Source organism: Aquarana catesbeiana, linkage group LG09, assembly GCF_042186555.1.
Source record: "Aquarana catesbeiana isolate 2022-GZ linkage group LG09, ASM4218655v1, whole genome shotgun sequence".
Classification (NCBI taxonomy): Eukaryota; Metazoa; Chordata; class Amphibia; order Anura; family Ranidae; genus Aquarana; species Aquarana catesbeiana.
Genome location: NC_133332.1, coordinates 198615136 through 198639570, shown reverse-complemented (window position 1 = coordinate 198639570; position 24435 = coordinate 198615136). Strand labels below are relative to the sequence as shown.

At 45.8% G+C, this 24435-nt stretch overlaps 1 protein-coding gene across 2 annotated transcripts in view; it reads left to right on the top strand.

The window, feature by feature from the left end:
* The window catches only part of GARNL3 (GTPase activating Rap/RanGAP domain like 3), a 418412-nt gene that overhangs the window by 86804 nt on the left and 307173 nt on the right, over nt 1-24435 (top strand). Inside the window, exon 2 of one of the 2 annotated variants that reach the window (XM_073599519.1) lies at nt 16317-16337. The exons of the other annotated variant lie outside the window; for it this stretch is intronic. Coding sequence (XP_073455620.1) covers nt 16317-16337 — 21 coding nt within the window. The remainder of the gene's footprint in view (nt 1-16316; nt 16338-24435) is intronic. 2 annotated transcript variants of the gene reach the window in all.

The following is a 24435-nucleotide window of genomic DNA, read 5'->3' as shown; positions in this document are numbered from 1 at the left end:
CTCAAAAGTAGAAGCAACAAGTGGAATAGATAATGCTTGTTGTTTAGGCAAAATAATTGAATATCATATCTGAAATAACTGTGAGCAAGAAACTGGTAAAAAAACTGGCAAGAAACATTGTAGCTTCTACTCAACGCTGGCGTAACCAGTGTCCTAAAACACTGGAAACCTGGCAAAATAAAGCTTCTGTTATTAAGCCTAGGTTCACATTCGAGCGGGTTAGAAATCCTGCAAGTTCAGCTGAACTTGCACGATTTCAACCCAGCAATGCATTTCGACTTCAGGGGTGATTTGACAGACATCTGTGTGGGTTCCTGCACAGATGTCTATACAAATCGGCCCCCGAAGTCACCAAAAGTAGTACAGGAACTACTTTTGGGAATCGGTGTGGCTCCATTAAGTCGGCGCTGCACCAATCGGTTGGTGCCATTGCCGGCAATAGCTGCCGATTTGGCATGCGATTTGACATGTCAAATCGCATGCCAAATTGCTTCAGTCTGAACCAAGGCTAAATGTTTTGCTATCATGAAAAATCCTTACTTTAAAGTGTGAGTAAACTCCCGTGCATGAATTTTACCTATAGGTAAGCTATAGTAAGGCGTTGCCTTACTGCACATGCACCATTTAGGAGATACTTACTTTTGATGCATAACATGCCGTTCCTTCAGAGTCCTGTGCCATGAACGGTATACTCCATGCGCAGGAGTGTTGTCACCATGGCTCCGCCCACTCCCACAGCCGCTGCACCAATCGGTTGGTGCCATTGCCGGCAATAGCTGCCGATTTGGCATGCGATTTGACATGTCAAATCGCATGCCAAATTGCTTCAGTCTGAACCAAGGCTAAATGTTTTGCTATCATGAAAAATCCTTACTTTAAAGTGTGAGTAAACTCCCGTGCATGAATTTTACCTATAGGTAAGCTATAGTAAGGCGTTGCCTTACTGCACATGCACCATTTAGGAGATACTTACTTTTGATGCATAACATGCCGTTCCTTCAGAGTCCTGTGCCATGAACGGTATACTCCATGCGCAGGAGTGTTGTCACCATGGCTCCGCCCACTCCCACAGCCGGAGTCTGGGAACCTGGGAGGATGACCGGGTGAAGATGAAAGCACCTTCAGCGGTGAGAGCGTGTCGCTGGAGAACTTTGTTTTAAGGTAAGTTTCACATAATGTGCTAGTATGCAATGCATACTAGCACATTATGGCATTGCCTTGCAGGATTAAAAAACAAAACAAAAACAGCAATTTACTACCGCTTTAACCTATATATTAAATGAAGACCAGGAAGGACCAGATATCTTAACAAATACAGTTAATTGCGTAAAAAGTTTATTCTAACGTTCAGCAATAAAAGTCTCTTGTGGCTGAACTGCTTGCTCCAAAGTGCCACAACAGGGAAGAGCTCGAGTGAACAATATTCTTGGGCCCCTTTCATACGAGCTGTCCTATCAGGTCTGCCTGTCAGTTTTTCAGGTGGAAACCTGATCGGACATTGCATTCTCTCCTATGGAACAGCAGATGCCAGCGGTGACATGTCTGCTGACATCCCTGCTGATATCCGATCCGATCCTGTCTACCAAATCCAGACGGATGGTGGTCCTATTTTCCATCTGTCTGGTGGATCGGATATGATCGGATGAAAATGGACAGGTGGTCTGTATTCATCCGATTTCCCCATAGAGGAGAGTGGGACTAGTCAGTCTCCTCCCTGCACAGTGAGTGTAGACGGACCTGTCATCTGCCTGCTCAGTGGGGATCAGCAGAGTCTGCCAAATGGAGGTGCCCGTGTGAAAGGAGCCTAAACCTTTACTAAAATCTTACACACGGTAAGATTTTAGGACAACAGTCTGTCAACAGACAATCCCCTGCCAACCATACCCTGTCCAACTTTCGGCCAACAAATGTTGGATGACAGGCTAGTAAATTTTCAGCGGACAACGGTTTGACGTCAGATTTTCATATGGTCAGTACACAAATCCGTCACAAACACCCATGCTCGGAATCTATGCTCACTAAACACAAAATTAGCAGAAGGGATCCAAAGGGTGGCGCTCAAGAGCTGAAATTCCTCGTAGTACATCACTACATTCGTGTTTGTGGCACGACAACTGTGTACTGTTAGTATGCAAGACAAGATCCTGGCACGCGCCCTTTTTTCAGATGCTCGGTTGGCCAACAATTGTACACTGTGTATGAGGCTTTAGTGATACTGGTGTAAATACAATAATCTGGTCCAAACTCTGAACATCCTTTACCAGACTGCAAATGACCAAATCCATTAGATTCCATTGCATCTGTCGGTAACTGAAAAATGCAAATTTAAAACAAATTCTACCTGCCACATATAGCTAACATTTTAAATAGAAATACATTTGTGTCAAAACCAGCAGATACCACTCTACCTTCTAACAAAGCCAACATGCAAATAGGGAAATTTAAGGCCTGAGGTTAGAAGCGCCCCGCCCGCTAGCAAAATTCTGCTCATAGGCATAATGTGTGATACAAACACGAAAAGCCCAAGAACGACTGAATGATGATAGGAACAGTACACCAGTTTCTGATAAGCATTAAACCTAAGCTAGTGGGTTTATTCAACCCACAAAAAAGCTGACAGCGCAAGTCGGAGCCACTGTACTAACAATACAATGTTAGTACAGCGACCTCCCCTGCTGTGCTATTGTGTTCTGACACCCCTGAATGACCGGCTTCTTTCAGACCAGCTGCCGTACACACAGGCCGAATGTTGGCCGGTTTCTATTGAACACTGGGCACCCTTAGAAACTGACAAAAGATTAAATTGAATTTTTCAGGGATGACAGCTAGAGGTGATAACCTAAAGAAAAAAAAAAAAAGAGGAACTATAAGGCCTCATGCACACTGGACCTTATAACAAACGGCAGTACCGTTAGCTGTAGAAAGCTGTAACTGTAGAATGAGTTGTGCAGTAACATTTTTTTTTTTTGCATTTTTCAGAGTTAGCCCTCATGCACACTGGACGTTTTTACAGCTGCTGTTTTTGGCTTCAGGTGTTTATTTCTGCAGCCAGTAAACTCCCCAGTATGTTATCCTATGTGTCCATGCACACATAAGCTGTTATAAGTGTTTTTTGGCAGAGGCTTTTCTGGCTGGAAAAAAATGCAGGGGAGTTTTTCAGATGTAAAAACGCTCTAATGCCCAGTACACACGATAAGATTATCGGACAAATGACCATCCGTTTTTTTCCCCGTATTTTTCGTACGATTTTCTGATAAAAGCTGAACCACTTACGGACTGCCCGCCGTCGTAATACGTCGCTAATTTGAAGAGGAATATCGTTGTTATGGCAGCAGCTAGCTCCCATAACCCCGGAATCCTTTTCTTCAGCGGGAGGTCTGCTTTCAGATAAAAGTGGTCTCTGTGGCGGATTAGCCACAAGATCACTTTTATCGGTGGCAGGAGAGGGGTCCCCTCCCACCACGCTCCGGTGCCCTGTGCCGTTTGCCGGAGCCGTCGTCAGCGGCGGAGGCAATTGTGTTCTTCTCCCTGTTAGGCATGGAGACGAGTGACGAGTGAGGGGAAGATGGCCCCCACACGTTTCCATATCATTGCAGGGCGGAAGCGATGTCAAAATGCCACTTCCAGCCATAGCTCTTAAAGGGACATTTTTTTTTTTCAAATGACATTTAATTAATTTATTTATTTTTATTACATTTTAGTGTAAATATGAGATCTGAGGTCTTTTTGACCCCAGATCTCATATTTAAGAGGTCCTGTCATGCTTTTTTTCTATTACAGTGACACAATTTTTTTTTAAAAAGAACAGTGTAAAAATAAAAGGTAAAATAAATAAAAAATAAAAAAAAGTTTAAATGCGCCCCGTCCCGCCGAGCTCGCGTGCAGAAGCGAACGCATAAGTGAGCAGCACCCGCATATGAAAACGGTGTTCAAACCACACATGTGAGGTATAGCCACGATAGTTAGAGCAAGAGCAATAATTCTAGCCCTAGACCTCCTCTGTAACTCAAAACATGCAACCTGTAAAATGTTTTAAACTTCGCCTATGGAGATTTTTAAAGGTAAAAGTTTGTCCCCTTACCACGAGCGGGCGTAATTTCGAAGCGTGACCTGTTGGGTATCAATTTACTCGGCATAACATTATCTTTCCTGACAGACTCCATGACAGTCTACGTGTGGGTTAACCCTGCTTCATCTCCAGTGCTATAGGACCCCACTCCCATAAATTTGAGCTCACCTCTGGAGACTGTGTTCCTTTTTTGTCCTCCCCTATGGACCTACATTGTTTGTTCCACGTACAATGTCCAGTTGGGATGATTCCTGAGTCCAGCATACCTTTCATGCGGTGCAAGCCCAGGGCCCAGCCATGGGTGGGTGTGTGGCTTTCAGGCACAGGATACCCCAATGGAGAGGAGGGTGCCTAAGTATGCCTGAGACGGACGTCCGGATCAAATTCGTTAAGTTGGCAAGGTCTGACATTTTTTCGTTCTTCATGGCAGTCGCTTATGTCACTCATTTGTATGCCTGTGTTACTCCTTGGTGGCCTCTGTTAGCCCTCTTTCGGCCTCTCATGGCGCCTGGAGTGCTTCTGCGTTCCAAGACACCGCTGTACTTCCAGGTTTGTGGCCGCTGTGTGTTTCTGCGCATGCACGAGGCCTCGGTGACACCAAGGCTTGGTTCACGCATGTATAGACCGGCGGAGCGCCCAGTGGCCACACAGGTGACGTTTAACCACTCTCTGTGGCGCAGGCGCGATGCAAGGAGAGGCAGTGGCGTCATCCAGGCGGGGGTTTTCAAATAGCTGGCATATCCCTGTTAATATGGGATGCTCTTTGGTCAGAGCGGCAGCTTCCCCGAGCCCAGGTCCGCACAGCTGGCGGTAAGCCTTATTCTTAGCGCCTTCTCCCTTCTTAAAGGGGAAGGCACATCTAAAAAAAACAAAAACAAAATTTTTTGCTCTTTGGCTTGTTTTTTCTTGGTACTGTCCTAGGCTTCCTAGGTCTTGCCGATAAGCTGTGGGATTACCTGACGTAACCTGTCATGGAGAGATCACCACCTTTGTGCGGCCAGCCCTCACACACAAGGTATGTGCATATGAGGGGGAGGGGCTGAGAATTTTTTCATGGATTTATAAATCTATGTACATGTATTATTATGTGTGACATCAAATTTCGGATCCCCTCCCCCCCCTCTTTTTTTCTCCAGTCCTTCCAGGTCAGACCACCAAAGCGTGGTTTGAGATGACAGAGACCTTGCCAGGCCGTAACATCATCACTCACCATTCCGGTCCAGTCGTGATTCTCCGTCTAGGACCCAACAGTAGAGGAGATGTTCCCATTCCTCCTCCAAACAAAGGAGATGTTCCATTCCTCCTCTAGACATTGCACCCACCGCCACGACAGCCGCTCTGATCGCAGAGCCTGCTGGGGATGTGGGCCACGAGTCCCGGAGGGCAAGTCACTGTGCGATCCATGTTATCCCGGGTGGTTGGGGAAAAAGAGACAGAAAACCAACAAATGGAGTCTCTTGTTAAGCGTGTGGTGCAGCAATCCCTAAAGGAGTGGGATACAACCCACACGCGGAGCCAGTCCACCACTCTATCTGGCTCCCTGGCTGACGAGGCCCAGGAGGATCTGGGCCCTTCCCAGCCTTACAATGCCTCCCCCGGCTCTTCAGATAGCTAATTGGAGGGAGATGATTTTGTCGGTGGCTTCAACTTCACCCTTGTTTCCCCACTAATTAAGGTGGTCAAAGAGGCCCTTAAGTGTGAAGATCCTTCTACTCCTCTGGCTAAACAAAGGAAGTTCTTTAAACATTTAGGGAAGGAACATTCCAACTCCTTTCCGAATCAAAAGATATCTTTGACAAGGAATGAAATAAGATAGACAAGAAATCTTCTATGTCAAACAAAACCTCCAGATTATACCCCTTCAAGGCAGAAGAAGTGAAATATCTGGAAAATGCATCCCTCGTAGATGCAGCGTTGATGCGACTTGCCAAACACGTCACTCTCCCTTTAGAGAGTACTGTATCTTTTTCAAAGATGGGCTTGAGAGGAGAATAGACCAAGACCTCCAAAGAATTTATGGGTTAGCCGGGACGGCTTGCAAACCTGCATTGGCCCTCGCTGCCACGTCCAAGGCTATGGAGGCTTGGACAGAAAATATAGACTCCGTGATCAAAGGTGTTTCAGAAGATCTAGCCAGGAGCTCGGCAATCCAGGAATTGAAGCGGGCAGTGGCCTTCCTGTGGGAGGCTTCTATCGACCTGATCCGCCTATTGGCCCAGACTATGCTATCCTCGGTCACGGCTAAGCGGGCCCTTTGGTTGCGCCCTTGGCTCCCTGATCCAGCATCTAAGCAAGCCTGGTGCAGGATCCCCTTTGAGGGGCCCTCGTTTGGTAACAGGCTGAAAAGCGACATAGCCCGAGCCACGGGTGGGAAATCGGGTTTCCTGCCCCAGGATAGGCGTTTGTTCGCTCAGAAGAGACTTCAGCGCAGAAGATGCAGTACTGAGCGTTCAAGGGAAGCACGCTCTTACAGGCTAGGCCGAGATTTCAGAAGGAATTGGGGAAGAGGTCAAATGTCCTTCCGAAAGTCTGCTAAAAGCCAGGCGTCCAGTGGACGAGAGCCGGCTAAGCCCTTTTGAGATTAGGCCCGCCCAGGCCCAGGGCACGTCTGCTTCTTTTCCGGCACGTTTGGGTGGCTTCAATCTCGGATTACTGGACCATCAAGACGGTCTCAATAGGCTACACCTGATCCTTCACCAGTACTCTTCCCCCCCAGATTTATTTCCACCCTGCTACAACAGTCAGAAGTAAAGAAGCAGGTGTTACTGTCCTACGTGGACTCACTGGTAGGGCTGCGGTGCCTGTCCTGAAAAGCAAAGATTTCCAGGGGGTATACTCCCCTCTCTTCCTCGTGCAGAAGAAAAATGGTTCATGGCGCCCCGTGATAGACCTAACTTATCTAAACAAGTTCATAAAATACGAGAATTTAAAAATGGAAACTTTATCTACCATCCAACAAGCTGTGGCAATTGGCTAGTCTCAATCAACTTAAAAGATGCCTATTTCCATGTGCCTGTGGCAGAGGAATTCCGCAAATACCTCCGGTTCAGAGTCAGGCAAGAACATATACAGTTCACTTGCCTCCCTTTTGGGTGGCCAACCTCACCCCAAGTCTTTTCAGAGGTTCTTTTGACCATAGTGGCCCTCATTAGAACAAAAGGGATACGCTTATACCGCTATCTCGACGACCTCCTGCTACTGTCCCAAGACAAGGAGCAGCTATTGATCCACAGAGAGCAGGTTATCACCACACTGCTCGAGTTCGGTTGGCTCCTAAACTTAGTGAAAAGCCACCTGGAACTAGTTCAGCGCCTGGTATATCTAGGGGCCCAGTTCAACACGGTTGAGTGTACCATCTCAATCCCAGTGGAAAAGATCCGAGGGAGAATTTCACAGGCTCTGAGTTCCTCACGCCTAAAGGCTTCACAGTGCCTAAAAATTATCGTCACAATGGTCTCTACGACCCCCATGGTCAAATGGTCCTTGTGGAGGTTATGCCCTTTCCAGACAGGGTTTCTCCGTCAGTGGAGCTCAGGGGGCAACAATCAGTCAATTTATATAACCTCGGTGATGAAGGACAGCCTCTTTTGGTGGCTCCAGCGCAGAAACCTGCTCACTTGCCACTCCATTGCCCCTGTCTCATGGGTCACGGTCACAACCGATGCCAGCGAGATCAGTTGGGGAGCCCTCTGCAGGTCAGAACTTGCACAAGGCAAGTGGGATACCGTCTTCACAACCTGGGCTCAAATGTCCTGGAGCTATGGGCAGCCTGGTGTGCCCTTCAATCATTCTCTCATCTCCTGAAAGAGGAGTCTATCATACTGAGAATGGACAACACCACAGCGGTCTCCTATTTGAAGAGGCAAGGGGGCACTCGGAGCTCCACTCTGCTCCAAGAAGTCAAGCCCATCATGTCCTGGGCTCAGAAAAACCTGGCCAATATTTCAGCTGTCTTCATCCCCGGAGTGCAGAACGTCCAAGCGGACTTCCTGTCTTGCACACGGTTGGACAACAACGAATGGTCTCTTCATGTACAGACGTTCAAATGGATCCTGTCCTTGGTAGTCAGTCCCGAAGTGGACCTATTTGCACCCCCCTGCAACTTCAAGATCAAGAAGTACTATACACGGGGCCGTTGCAGTCAGGCCTTCGGGGTGGATGCCTTGACAGATCAGTGGAGCTTCAACAGGGCATATGCCTTTCCCCCTCTCCCGGTCATCCTCAGGTTTTACGAAGACTCCAGACGGAAGCGGTCGAGGTGGTGGTGATTGCACTTTACTGGCCGAACAGGCCATGGTTTCCCCTCCTGACCCAGCTCAACTTCCACGACCCAGTGCCTCTCCCTCCCAAGCCGGACCTTCTCTCTCAGGGAGCTCGGATCAAACCCAAAAGTTACTTCAGTGTTCCATGAGAACCAGGAAATTGTCCTACCTACATTTAGGACTCTGGGGACCTCTGAAGTTCATCCTCCTGGATGAGGGCGAAATACTGAAGGAATACCTGCAAGTTACTTCCTCCTTTAGACGCTCCAACTATCTGTTTTATTTTGCACTCTGGCAGTAACAGAGGGAAGCGGGCTTCATCCAGAACAATTGCGGCCTGGATCGTCCAGTCCATCCAGCAAGCTTATAGAGCTAAGGGCTTGGCCCCTCCAGAGGTTGTGACGGCACATTCCACCAGGGGTATGGTGGCTTTGTGGGCAGCAGCCCTGCATGTGGCTCCAGACGTCATCTGTAAAGCGGCCTCTTGGGCCTCCATTAATACCTTTATGTCACATTACTGCATAGAGCCTGAGTTTCTCTCTTCTGTGAGCTTTGGTTTAAAAGTACTGTCAGTTGACCGGCTAAATTAATAGTTCTGGCTAGTTATTTCCCACACGTAGGCTGTCATGGAGTCTGTCAGGAAAACGGAAAATTTATTGTCAAATACTTACCGTAATTTTCCTTTTCTGATGGACTCCATGGCAGACAGAGTTCCCACCCATTGGTCAAAGAGTTGGCTAGTTGATGAACGCAGTCTCCAGCAGTGAGCTAAAATTTATGAGAGTGGGGTCCTATAGCATTGGAGAGATGGCGGGGTTAACCCACACGTAGGCTGCCATGGAGTCCATCAGGAAAGTAAAATTACAGTATTTGACAATAAATTTTCCGTTTTCCTGACAGGCTCCATGGCAGCCTAAGTATGGGAAATAACTAGCCAGAATAATTAATTTAGCCCATCAACTGACAGTACTTTTAAACCAAAGCTCACAGAAGATAGAGACACAGGCTCTATGCAATAATGTGACATAAAGTTATTAATGGAAGCCCAAGAGGCCGCTTTATAGATGACATCTGGAGCCACATGCAGGGCTGCTGCCCACGAAGCCGCCATACCCCTGGTGGAATGTGCCATCACTGCCTCTGGAGGGGCCAAGCCCTTAGCTCTATAAGCTTGCTGGATGGGCTGAACGAAAAAAAGGTTTTACTATCCAAAAGTTAAAACAACAAGGGCAGAAGATTTAATAGGTGGAAAGTTGAAAAAACAACTGAAGGTCTGCTTTAAACATACAGTATGGTAGCTGGCCTCTTTTATCAAGACATTGATCTGACTGAAAATCTCCCAGGCAAGATTATATTTTTTTAGTCGTACAGTACAGAACACTGAATCTTTAGTCTTTATCTTTAACTATGGGTTATTTGCAGCTGCATAGAGGTGAGTGGACACTGGCAAAAAATAAGCCGCAGAGACATAGCCTGTATACCATCTCACACTCCCAGCTAGCCTCAGTATTTTGCTAGTGTCCTGGGTGATTGGCCTCTTATCTCTATTGAGAAGCTTACCCCTGTCATATGGAAGTTTTTTTCCCTCAAAGATTATTCTATCAAAATTCCTGCGCCATAGACACTGCGGCTTCTTTCTGCAGCTTCCAGATTGGTTGACTCCTCGGCTGAGCCATGGAGGACCGCACTTGGACCCTGTTGGAATGAAGATGCGGGGCTGGCCTGTATTGCTGTTTCGGGCACTGGATCCTGTGTGGGTGCGCATCTTGGTGCATCACATTGGGCATAGGTGTGCGCAGCCTATTGCATTAGTGTGTTTACCTCAAAGCTCAAACACACTTACCTTTCTCTGCGGCCTCAGCTGCATGGAACAGTGAATGAATGGGAAGTGCACTGTACTGAGATGCTTCCTGTTCATTCACAAACTGAAGCATTGTAATCACAGTTTACTATGCTTCAGTTATGATTGAACACAGTGAGTGAATGTGTTCATTTAGAAAAGGAAGGGGCTGGTAAATGACATATTGATTAGCGCCTTCCTCCACTCTCCATCCTGAAACATCCCCTACAGCAGCCAGGGGGACAGGAGAGGAGGAAAGTCAGAAGCACTGTGGTGGAGGGGCGCAACACAGAGGGAAGCCTGGGCAGTATTGGGAATTGGCACCACACAGAGTGATTAGGGTGTGCCCAGACACACCTGGTGTAACCCCTGCGCACGCCTATGACATTGGGTTAACCGCATTTCCAGGGTTGTCGTCTGCTTGTGGTGGAGCCTGTCCCTAAAGTCCATTTAAGGGGTATGCCCATTGTGAAGGGCGAAGCCAAGATGGGATTTTATCCCTTAGGTCCTGCCAAGAGTGTGAAGACATCTGCAGTGGTAAGTACAATACTTGTGCTCTTCAAATCATCTGTCTGGGTCCTGTCACTCCTTTGCCTTGGGCTGCGAGGAGCGCAGGTTGTAACACATTAAATGGTGTTTCATAGCAACGGAGCAGGTGCACCATCCATTTAAAATTGGCACCATTTTCTCCGCCTTCTGCCACAAGTTTGTCTCACGACTGTCTCATGACTGCTATTGAGTCTACATGGTCTCCAACGCATTTATTGCACTTGCCCGCACCATGTTCTTCCTCTTGATGTGTATCTTGGCCAGCACCTGTTTTCCTGGCTCCCAAAGTACAGCACAGAGCTCTCTAGAAGTTTCCTGGGTTCAGCAGCCCAAAGTGCATGGCATGGAAGGCTTCATCGTTATCCTTATCCACAGCAATGGAGGTTTTGTGCATTTCTTTTAGGGACACTTTGCAACACACATGGCAGATCATAAGTGCAGGAACAAGGGTCAGATGGCCTAGCTAGCTCAGACTCAGCTTTAGGCCGGGGGGGGGGGGGGGGGTATTGTCTCTCCCAACTGGGCCCTAGTACCCTCTGTTCAGACAGTTGCATTCAGTCTGACTCTCTGTGTAGCAGGGGTCACAAACAAACCCCTTTAGTCGCCCCTCCTGAGTTGGTCTTTGACTTTGTTATTACTACCGGTATGTGTAGCCTGAAGAGGAGATAGAAAATAAACATCCCCCCCTTCTTCTGAGGAATCAAATCAGGATGAATGCAAAGTTTCCATGACAGACACCAGCCTATCGAGCTAGGGAGGAGCCCTGGATGCTCTCTCGGTGCAGGGAACTTGGTCATCACAGGAAGTCTGTCTTCCTATCAACACCTTGGAACTCAGAGAAATGTGGTTGCCCTTTTAATGATGGACCCCTCAGTTGCTAGGTCACCCAAAAAGAATCCAGTCTGACAATGCCACAGTTGTGACCTACATCAACCTTTTAAAGAGGCACCAGAAGTCATGCTGCTAAAAGGGAGGCAGACTTAAACCTCTCTTTGGGAGAATTGCACATCCTGGCCCTGTCATCCATTTATATCCCTGGTGTGGAAAATCAGCAGGCAGGACACTGGACCTTACAGCATGTAGATTCAACAACAAACTCGATAGGTTCATTAACCCTCAGGCCTTTGTAGTGGATTTTCTGGTGACTTAGTGGGATCAGTTCAACTTAATCTGCTTTTTCCTGCTTCACCAACTTCTCCCTCATCTTCCCTGCAGGATTAAAATGGAGTGCATTCTGTTGATTCTCATTGTATTAAACTGCTCCAGGAGGATCTGGTACGTGAACATACTCAGACTTCTGGCTGATTGTTACTGGGTCCCTTAAATGTCCGCACGTTCTGTCCCAAAGGCAAATCCTCCATCCTGCTTCTTAGTTGCTCACTTTAACAACATGGCTGTTAAAGCTTAGGTCCTAAGGGACAGGGGCTTGTCAGATTGGGTCATCCCTATCCTCTTGAAGGCCAGGTAAGTTACCTCTCGCAAAATCTATAGCTGGCTACACATTATAAAATGTTCTTGTTCAATTTCCTTTAGATTTACCTTTAACTATGTAGTGCAAGGGCCTGCCTTATTGCATACAATTTGAAAGTGTTTAGGTTTGACCTCATATTATATGGTTTTGGTAAATCTGAAGGAAATTTGTACAAGAAAATTGTATAATGTGTAGCCAGCTTATCATTGCACCTGGAAGGCCTACTTTGCGAGATGCCAGCACAAAAAATATCATCCTAGGAAACATTCTGTGAGACACACCCTGTTCTTCCTCCAGTCTGGTCTAGATCATCTTCTAGCTTTGAGTACCATCACAGAGCTAATCACGCACTTAGTTAACTCCTTCAGATCCGCACTGTAGCTGAATAATGGCTAAAGCGTGGATCTAATTTGCCGTCAATAGACACGCTCCCCACACGCCCCCTGCAGGGTGCGTGCGGCGCACGCTGTGATCACTGAGTCAATGACAGCTGATCACGTGATGTAAACAGAAAATCGGTAATCATTTTTTTTCTCCTCATGCTGACAGCGTGAGGAGAAAAAAAAGCCGATCACCGGCTTCTGTGCAAGGGACATCGGTCCCGAAGAGGGAGAGGCGCAGCCGCCTCATCTGTGCCAACCAGTACCACCTGCCAGTGCCCACAGTGCCATGAAACAGTGCAAAACAGTGCCAGTAATCAGTGCCCGCGAGTGCCACCTATCAGTGCCCACCAGTGGTGCCAATCAGTGCCTCATCAGTGTCACTTAGCAGTGCTGCCTATCAGTGCTGCCTATCCATGTCACCTACCAGTGCGATCAGTGCCCATCACTGCCACCTATCAGTGCCACCTAATAGTGCCCTTCAGTGCCACCTATCAATGCCCTTCAGTGCCGCCCATCAGTGCCACCTCATCAGTGCCCACCAGTGCTGCCTATTAGTGCCCATCAGTGCCACCTTATCAGTGCCCATCAATGCAGCCTATCGGTGCCCATCAGTACAGCCCATCGGTGCCCATCAGTGCAGCCTATCAGTGCAGCCTCATCAGCGTACATCAATGAAGGAGAAAAATTACCTGTTTGCAAAATTTATTAACAAAATATAAAATGGTTTTGTATTTTTTTTTTTTTTTATTTCAGTCTTTATAAAAAAATAAAATAAAAAAACCCAGAGGTGTTCAAATACCACCAAAAGAAAGCTCTATTTGTGGGAAAAGAAATGATACAAAATTTCATTTGGGTACAGTGTTGTATGAGCGCGCATTTGTCGTTGAAAGAGTGACAGCGTTGAAAGCTGAAAATTGGTCTGGGCAGGAGGGGGGTTTAGGTGCCCAGTAAGCAAGTGGTTAAGGCCTTTGTTTAGCGTGTTGTACACATTTCTTCCCCTGTGACTGTGTGACACCTTAACCTGGTTCTTTCGTCCCTTTATAGGCTACCCTTTGCACTTATTAGGGATATTCCTTTATCTGCTCTCACTCGCAAGGTGGCCATTCTTGTTGCTGATACCTCTGAGCAGCGAATCTTTGAAGCGAATGGACCTTTGAGTTAGCAGATCTCTGAGTTATTAAACAAGGATAAGGTTGTCCTGAGGCCAAAAGCTTCTTTTCTCCCTGAGGTGGTTTCCTCAATCCATCTAATCCAGGACATTGTCATTCCCTTTTTTTATGTCCTGCTCCAAAACATCCTAAGGAAATTTCTCTCTTCTGTTTTGACATGGTACGCTCTATGAGTATCTAGCTCTCTGCTACAGATTCTTTTAGACAATGGGATTCCCTCTTTGTGCTTCCCAAGGGTTCCTCCTTCTTCTTCCACCATTGTTAGGTGAATTAGATACAGTAAGTTATCATTTGAGGCCTAAAGGATAGGGTTTCCGTCTTTCCCTGTTTAGGTGCACTGTACCTGATCCCTTAGTGCTTCATGAGCTATTCGGAATTAGGTAACTGTTTCTCAAATTTGCAAGGCTGCCACCATTTGTAATGTTCACTTGTTTCTTAAACTGGTGGTAAACCTCAAACATGAAACATGAACAAAGCATATCCCTCTGTGGTGTGTACTTGTCTCAATTAAGAGCACCAAGTGTCATTTCTGTCTGCTTCATTCCTCTGCTATCAGCATGAGTCATGTCTGACAAATTTACCTGACACCAAAAGAAAAAAGGTGACGGGGAAGCTCCAGCAGATTAACAGTCTCAGCTCTGTTCCTGTTGGCTGTGAGAAGGGGGGTGTGTCCCTTCCCTCCAATCAGCTCTGAGAGCTCTTCACACTGATGTAACTTTAGTTCGCCTCCCCCTGCTTTTCAGAGCTGAGAGATCCTACATTTTGCACTTTGAATGGCTGTATGGAAAAGACTATAGATAAACAATAACAACTTGCACATCTCTCTGTGTATCACCTGATGCCAGTCACTTTACTGGGTATATGTAAGGGTTTACAACCACTTTAAGTATTACTGGGTTTAGGCCTCCTCTGATGCCAGTTTCGGGCATGGGGTGCTACAAGCTGTTCTTTTAGTTCTGTCGAGCCTTTCTTCACCGGTTTGTTATGTGCACCTGTTAGTATTTGTTTGCTGTGTTGCCTATCCCTCACATGGACTGCTGGTCCCTCCCTATTGTTCTTTACAGTTTTTTCTTTATTGTTTTGCTACCAAACTGAGGCTAGCTGGGAGTGGGAGGGGTTATATAGTGGATTCCCGTTTTTGCAAGTGTCCAATCATCTAAATATAGCTGCATATAGCCCATGGTTCAAGACTAAAAATCCTGTGTATCTGCACTCTACTGCAAGAAACAGATTTTATTAGTAAGCCAGCAATCTTCATTTCCTCCACTTCAACAGTATCATGCATGAAAAAAAAAATCTTTTCTCTAAATAGCTTGAAATCATCTTGATCTAGTAGCTAAGAGAAGATAGATTCATCTTTTGAAGTCAGAAGGACCGGAGCAGTTCACTCTGTTGTGAGCAGGTAACCCCGTTTGTTCCCCTCCTGTTCCCGATAACTGGACAGAACAGGCAGTCTTCAGATGTATCGGCTCCAGAGAAGGCTAAAGCCTAGTACAAACCATGGGATTATCAGACGAATGATCGTTTGGTCTCTTTTGCATGTTAGTCTCCATGTCGAATGCGAATAGGTTACTAAAGTACGAACATTCTCATAGGACAGAAAAAACATTTGGAAGTGCTGTAATGTATTTGTATTGTATTTTCTGAGGAAAACTGTACTGATTAAATGAAAATCCTACGGTCTGGTATCATACGAGAAACATTTTTGTGTTTGTTCCTTCAGAAATTTTCAGACGATAGCTGTGTACGATCGCATCGAAAGCAGAATTTTTTGTCCAGTTTTCTCATCGTGTGTACGAGGCTTTACTTACACATGAGGGTTGTGGAAGAATGAGGTCAGGAAGTTTTTTTTTTTCAATGCAAGGACCTGTCTTCGGAGAGTGGGCATAGCCCTGGAGCTCTGTGCATATACATTTATTATTCATACATGTCATGTTTTCTGGCTGTCTGGAGTGTGTTCGCTTTTTTGTGCTTCTGACAGCACAATGAAATATTTATTCTTATAAATATTATAAATCTCCCTTTTTATACTTCGGGCAGAGTTTTTTTTTTATCCTGAACTTACCTCTGTTATAGGTTTTTATTTGAAGCAGGACGGTGGGAATCAATGTTTCTATGTTCTTGCAGTAAATTCAAGTAACAACCCTAAATAGGCTTGTAAGCAACATAAACAGACTTATGAAGATATTTGTGTAGCAGCTCCCTGGCTGTCGTACATCCCAACATCATTAGGTGACAACAGTCTATTACTGGCATTTCATGTTGAAGAGAGGCTCCCTGCTCCATCATTGGGGTTACTAGACAACTTTTTATACCAGAATAATGCCCGTTACAGCCCAATCTCATATATTCTAAGCACTCTGATCTTCCTGTAAATCTTCCATAATAGATGTTTCTGCTTGGCTGCCGCTTTGTATATTTTGAAGTTTTTCTAGGTGATTAAGTAAAAAAATAATCTGTTTCATTATTTTTCACTACAGTATCCACTACTGGAATTTTCTGTTTTACATTTTGCTGTGACAACAATAATTCCTTTCTTTCTTTCTTCTGGCTGCTTCCTGTGGATCCCACAGAGCTACCGCCCTCCCCACCAGGTACTATCACCTGCATCTCTTGTGTGTCTAACATATGAGTGTATACATCCTATTCATACATCTGCTGCATTGTCTGTCTCCTCGCTATTGTAGTCACGCTGCACGCTTCTGTCAGCAATGTTGTATGTAACACTTCAGGCCATTTACTCTGCAGGTAAGCTGGCACCTGATTGGGCCACATGTATAGAGCAAATATTACCCGTTTAATTATAGTGACTGCCATACTGCTTACATAGCTGCTAACCATAACATACCATTTATTACTGCTATCGTAATAAATCCCAACTATGTATATCCTTTGTATATATGCTGTATGTTTGTAGATATCTATATACTGTGTATATAAAAGGCGTTATTAAGTGTACTGGATACACATGCACAGCTTATTATAACAAAGATTTTTTTTTGGGGGGGGGGGGGGGGGGGGCAGGTAAATTTACTAAAGGCAAATAGAATGTGCACTTTGCAATTGCAATTGTACACTACAAGTGCGGTTGCATTCAATTTCCTTAGTAAATATGGTAAAGCATTACTTTGTTAGAAATACCCAATTAAGTGCAAGGATTTTTTTTTATTTTAAAGTACCTTGCTTGCACATGATTGGATGATGGAAATCGGCAGAGCTTTACCATATTTACTAAGCTCCGGAGAAAATGAGTGCAACTGCACTTGCAAAGTGCACAGTCTATTTGCCTTTAGTAATTCCCCCCCATTGGGGTTGATTTAGTAAAAGTGGAGAGTGCAAAATCTGGTGCAGCTCTGCAGGGCCGTCTTAATAGCATCATGGGTCCCTGGGCAAACTAATGTTCTGGGGCCCCTTCAATTGAGACAGTGCAGGTAAATGGACATCAAGTAGGTAGGAGGCAGACAAGCGGAGCTTTCCCTTTTGGGTGGAGCTCCGCTTTACCTACATGAACAATCATTCTGTACAGCAAAGAAACAGTAGGAAAATACTACATACATAAGGTAACAAAGCTGTCCTTTGCATATAATATATCTGCTAAAATGATGCTCAGGACAGTTGTAACAAGTATAGACATGGCTGCCAATTAGAATCATGAGGCACCATCAAGCCTGACAGGGGCTCAGATACCCCCCTTATATACATCCAGCACTCCTAACCCCCCCCCCCCCCCCAATCACACACACACCAGGTTTCCCCCTACCATTGTTATCCTGTTACCACCTCCACACCCCCTGGATTCTCAACCCCAAATACCTCCCCAGCAGCACTATGGCCCCTCTACTCCTCAGCTATCCCCCTAGCACTCTGACCCCTCTACACCCCAGATACCCCCTAGCTCTCTGACCCATCTACCCCCCAGATATACCCTCAGTACGCTGACCCCTCTACACCCCAGATACCCCCCTAGCACTGTGACCCCTCTACATCCCAGATATCCCCTCAGCACTCTGACCCCTCTACATCCCAGATATCCCCCTAGCACTCTGACCGCTCTACACCCCAGATACCCCCTAGCTCTCTGACCCATCTACCCCCCAGATATCCCCTCAGTACTTTGACCCCTCTACACCCCAGATACCCACCTAGCACTGTGACCCCTCTACATCCCAGATATCCCCTCAGCACTCTGACCCCTCTACATCCCAGATATCCCCTAGCTCTCTGACCCATCTACCCCCCAGATATCCCCTCAGTACTTTGACCCCTCTACACCCCAGATACCCACCTAGCACTGTGACCCCTCTACATCCCAGATATCCCCTCAGCACTCTGACCCCTCTACATCCCAGATATCCCCCTAGCACTCTGACCCCTCTACACCCCAGCTACCCCCTAGCTCTCTGACCCCTCTACACCCCAGATATCCCCTCAGTACTCTGACCCCTCTACATCCCAGATACCCCCTAGCACTGTGACCCCTCTACATCCCAGATATCCCCTCAGCACTCTGACCCCTCTACATCCCAGATATCCCCCCCCCCAGCACTATGATCCCTCTACACCCCAGATATCCCCCCAGCACTATGAACCCTCTACACCACAGATATCCCCCCAACACTCTGACCCCTCTACGTCCCAGATATCCCCCCAGCACTATGATCCCTCTACATCCCAGATATCCCCCCAGCACTATGATCCCTCTACACCCCAGATATCCCCCCAGCACTATGATCCCTCTACACCCCAGATACCCCCTAGCTCTCTGACCCATCTACCCCCCCAGATATCCCCTCAGTACTCTGACCCCTCTACACCCCAGATACCCCCCTAGCACTCTGACCCCTCTACATCCCAGATATCCCCTCAGCACTCTGACCCCTCTACATCCCAGATATCCCCCTAGCACTCTGACCCCTCTACACCCCAGCTACCCCCTAGCTCTCTGACCCCTCTACACCCCAGATACTCTGACCCCTCTACACCCTCAGTACTCTGACCCCTCTACATCCCAGATATGCCCCTAGCTCTCTGACCCCTCTACATCCCAGATATCCCCCTAGCACCATGACCCCTCTACATCCCAGATATCCCCCCAGCACTATGAGATTTTTTTTTTTTTTACCAAAAATATATAGAAGAATACATATCAGCCTAAAATGAGGGAAAAAAACTTTTTTTTATATATTTTGGGGGGATATTTATTATAGCAAAAAGTAAAAAATAATGAGTTTTTTTTCAAAATTGTCGCTCATTTTTTTGTTTATAGCGCAAAAAATAAAAACCGCAGAAGTGATCAAATACCTCAAAATAAATCTCTATTTGGGGGAAAAAAGGGACGTCAATTTTGTTTGGGTGCAACGTGGCACGCCCACGCAATTGTCAGTTAAAACAACGCAGTGCCGAATCGCAAAAAGTGCTCTGGTCAGGAAGGGGGTAAAATCTTCCAGGGCTGAAGCGGTTAAAGTACTACTAAAGGCAAAACTTTTTTTTGCAATTTTAGATAGAGTAAGGTAGGATTTAAACCCCTGTCAGTTTTTTTTCCTCATTGGCGAAGACTTCCCTTGACTTCCTATCCCCTAAGCGAAACAGGAAGTGAGAGGCAATCCCTCCAAATTAAGGGAATCCCATGTTGTCATCCCGGTCACCAGAACTAGTGTTCCCATTTACGATTTCCCCTCTATACCTGTTCTGGTGATAACTGAAAATTTTGGATTTTCTTTGACTTTTAGTGATATTGGTAAATAAGACTAATAGAGGGGGTAAATCTCCCAAACGGGGCACAGACAGCAAAATGTCTTTGGCGTGTGGAAGGAAATCCATGAAAGCACAGGGAGAACATGCAAACTCCATGTAGGAAATGTTGTTGGTAGGGATTTAAACAGATGATCTAGTGCTGCAATAAAGAGGTGCTAAGCCACTGTTCTGAGTGGTTGCTTTGTGATATTGTTGTCTTGATACAAGGCGATCTTGGTTCTAGCCTCCTTACAGGCAAGTAGTGACCAATGGAAATCTTCAAAGCTCCACTTCAACAATTACTATGATCGTTTTGTGTAAGTCATATTCTGTTATAGATGTAATTCTTCTTGAAGGTTGAAGTTGTTTTCTCATGTTTGAAAGATGTATTCAGCAAATCAATAAACTAAAAAGGTATAACAGTATACTGAGACTCTTCTGCCTTGTTAAGAGGTATCATTGTCTACCTATAATTTATTAATTCACAACAATATCACAACACAGAGAAATCTGATCTCTATTTAACAGCTCAAAATCAATAGTGAAAATGGATCTGGTTTCTCTATCATGTTCCAGTGCCCACCTTGCAATGTTCAATCTTTAGATCTGATTCTGCACCAGGGCCACAGGATAGCCCTTTATGGGATAACACGTGGGAAGCCTATAAGGGCACTTTCACACTCACAGCACCAGGGCGTCTGCAATAAAGTGCAGCTATTTTTAGCGGCGCTTTACCGTTGTTTTAGCGGCGCTTTTCTGCTTCTGGGCAGAGGCGCTTTAAAGAAGCTGCTAGCAGAACTTTTTTTGACGTCCTGCCAGTGCACCGCTCCAGTGTAAAAGCCCTCGGGCTTTCACATTGAAGTGAGAGGAGAGGCGCTTTACAGGCGCTATTTTTAGCGTTATAGCGCCTATAAAGCGACTCAGTGTGAAAGGGGTCTAAACGCCAACATACTTCTAGGTATTAAAATGTGAAAAAATGGACTGTACAATAAATCCCCAGTAGTGTATATTTTATTGATCTAAAAATGTCCTGAGATTTTTGTGATGAAACTTAAACAGACACATAACCAGCAGTTTTGGCAAACTATCAGTTTTTCCAGAACCTTGTCCCCAAAACTTGCAGTTTTATTAGTGTGCGCGGTATGACACTATGCTTCCCCTAGTTCATGGGTCTGGGGATGACACCAGAGTGGGCCCACATTGAGTTGCAATTTTTCTGTTTTTATTTTCAGATAGTGACCAAAAAGAGGTTGACATTACTGACTTATTTTTGACAGTGCAGGCTTCGGGGCAGTCATTATCCTTCCTTCAATATTTTGTGATTCATAACCTGGAACAAATATGTGGCCTTAGAAGTTGGAATGCCACACCTATGCATTTATTCTGCGTCAGTGACTCACTAGGTAGTAAGGCAAAGATGAGCATGGAAGGCCCAGCTCCTGCACCTCTAAAAACAGGTTGTCAGATCTGATGAGAATGATATGGTTGAAGGAGACTATAGACTGCACCGTATGAAATGTACAAAACCCCTTCAGCATCTGCCTTCTCTACACAATTATTCAATGTCAGAATGAATAAACTATAAATGTTGTAATTTTCCAGCCAGAACAAATGGCGAGGAGCATCAGCTGTTTGAATCCTGACAGGTGACATCCACGTTTAAACCATGTCCTTTCACACAGTATTTCAGTGACAGGAAATTTCACGATGTAGTAGAGATGATGACTCTCCATCAGTAAAAGCAGTCTGTCACATCCATATGGTTTCTGTGTAGTGTGTGCTAGAGACAGTCACAATAGATGAATATTTTGTTAGAGCTAATTTGGCTGGATGGAATTTTTCTGTTGGATCCTGTTGGTTGCCTGACACATGGAGATCGCATCCAGCACTGTTGCTGTTTCTGCCGCCGAGGGCTCTGAGTCAGATGCTTATGCGCCGCCATCTTCTTGCTGGGCCTCCTTCTCCTTGTGCCAGAATTTTTTCAAGTCTTTCGAGCTAGCCTCAGACGCCTTTTGAGGGGGGCAACATGGTAGATAGGTTGTAGATGTCTTCCGGGGCCCACAGTAGCAGGTGGACAAGTTGCAGATGGAACTCTCTTCACATGTGTCCTACTCTATCATGCTCCAGACCACGCCCCCCACATCTTGGCAGTGCACCTGCGCAAGTGTAAGCCATCTCTGCCTGTGCTACTTTGCAGATGTGTCCTCTTTTTGGTGTAGTGCTACCCCCTAGAATAATCCAGTCCATTGCCTTTGGTTTTGATCATTTATTCGGGAATGTAACTTGGACAGGGTTAGGGAAGTATGGGATGCCCAGAACTGAAGCACAAACTGTGAGGACAAACTGGGTAACAAATGCTGACTCTCAGACAAAATGCAGGGCTCTCACATTTTTCCACTAGAACAGTGGTTCTCAACCTTCCTAGTGCTGTGACCCCTTGATAAAATTTCCCAAGTTGTGGGGACCCTTAACAGTAAAATTATTTTTGTAGCGTGGGTTGTCAGCACCCAAGGCAAGACAAGTAATCTGCGGCCCTAACCCATTGATATTTAGCGCTCCCTGAGTCCCTTCCACTCGTACAGTATTAAAACCATTAAAACCCCTTATGATACATTTTAGGATGTACCACTCTTCCTCTTTGTTCTCCTTTCTTTCCCTTTTAGCTCTCTCTATCCTAATTTCTTGTTTTCTTTCCCCCGTCCCTCTCTCTAGCCGTCTTTCTTGTTCTCTTATTCTTTCTCTCCCCTTTTCATTGTTTCTCCCCCTCTTTTCCTCTCCCTTCCATGTATTCTCTATTTTTATTCCTTCTCCTACTGCTTGGTGGAGTGAATGGGATGAGTGCAGTGCTAGCGGGAAGTTGGGATGAGTGGCAGCGCTGGCGGGGAGTTCTGATCAGCCAGCTTAGAGTCAAATATATTTTTATTAAATTTACAAAGTAATACAATGCCAATCAACATTTGGCAAAAGGTTCCATACAGCAAAGAACATGGTAAAGGTCAGTTTGCCTGGGTAACAAACTATACAGATAAGTCGGTATAGCATAGAGAAGTGGATAAGTGTTAGTTCGGCTTAATTTCAATATAGTAAATTATAAAGTAACCATGCTACGAAACAACTAAAAATTGTTAGTTTTAATATCTGCTAAATGAATCCTAAGAGGAAGGGGAATAAGGGGAGAGGGAGAGAGAAAGAGAAAGAAAAGGAGAGAGGGTAGGGAGAGGGTAGGGAATAGGTAAGGATGGGGGGGGTCAAGACAATGAGCAACACACTGGGGATTCTGAGTAGAGTTTGTTAAGTTAGATGGCGTTAGCAAGGTTTTTAGGGCGTCTGAGGTGGAATAATCAATCCAGATTAGCCATAAGGTTTTGAATTTATCAAAGGTTTCATTGTCTAGGGCTATCATCTCCTCCATTCGCATGATATCGTTAACAATAGAGACCCAAGAGGACAACGGTGGCGTAGTAGTGGTTTTCCAGTAGAGGGGTATGAGTTGCCTGGTTGCTGAGAGAAAAAAGCGGAGCAGGGTCCGTTTCTGAGAGGGTATGGAGCCTGGTAACATGGACAACAGCGCTACTTCGGGCGTGGGCGCCGTAGGCCTGTCGTAGAGGCTACTGTATATGGCAAAGACCTGGGACCATAAGGGCTGGATAGCATTGCAGTCCCACCATATATGGAGATAACTTCCATCTAATTCTCCACATCTCCAACAAGCCGTGGTGGTGGATGGAAAAATTTTGTGAAGCGATTGGGGGTCTCTGTACCATCTTGCCAGGAGTTTTAAATTTCTTCTTTTGTGTTTAGCAAGAGATGGAGGATTTGTGCGTGAAGTGAAATGACTTTTGCCAGTCATCCAGTGAGAGATCCCTGCCCAGGTCCGTGGCCCACCTCCTCGTGTAAGGTGGAAGCTGGTCATGGGTCAGTGAGTATAATAGTTTGTAAGTGATGGACAGTAAATGTTTAGGTGTTTCTGAGAGAGAACACAGCCACTCGTAGTCAGTCAGAGGTCTATGGGTGTGGGTGGAGGAAAACAGGTCAAAGCAAAAAGAGGAAATACGTAGGGCTGTAAGCCAATTACCACTGTCTTCTGGTAGAGCAGGCGTGCCCTCAGTCGGATGTATGAATGAGTTAAGTGGTGAGGGGTCAGTGGATAATAATGTTAATAGTCCCTTTTTGTACCACAGGTATAGTGCTGCAGCCGTTAATGGAGAGGAGTTAGCTAGGGTGGACAGTTTTTGACCATATCCCCAGAGCAGAGCCTGAAGGTCAGAAATGGAGAGATCTTGTTCTATGGCAGTGGATGCCTTGGGGAATGGGCGAGGGAACCACTCGAGGATCCTAGAGAGGACGGCAGCCCTGTGGTACATTTCAAAGTCTGGAAGGCCAACCCCGCCCCGTGTTTTAGGATATGTTAACAAGGTATGGCGAATACGGGACATTCCTTGTTGCCAGACAAAACGTATAGACATAGATCGTAGAGAGGTAAAAAATCGTTTAGGAATGAGTATAGGAATTGTCTGGAAAACGAATAGTAATTTAGGGACGGGGTCCATCTTTAATGTGTTGATGCGACCGAACCAGGGTAGTGGCGTCTGATTCCACATCTCTAATTCTTTCCGAATAGGGGATAGGAGAGGGAGGTAGTTGAGGTTATAAAGGTCGGCTAAGTTGGATGGGATGGTGACACCAAGGTAGGAGATGCCCTTTGATCCCCATTGAAATGGGAAATTGGCCCGTATTTGTGTAAGGGTAGGGGGAGTTAGGGATATGTTGAGGGCTTCTGTCTTAGACATATTAAGCTTAAAATTACTCAGATCTCCAAGTCTGTGGAACTCTTGCATTAAAGAGGGTAGTGAGGTATGAGGTTGTTGAATGTAGACAAGGAGATCATCCGCATAAAGTGAGAGTTTAAATTCAGATGATGGCGTCGGTATTCCCTTAATGCTGCTGTTTTGTCTAATG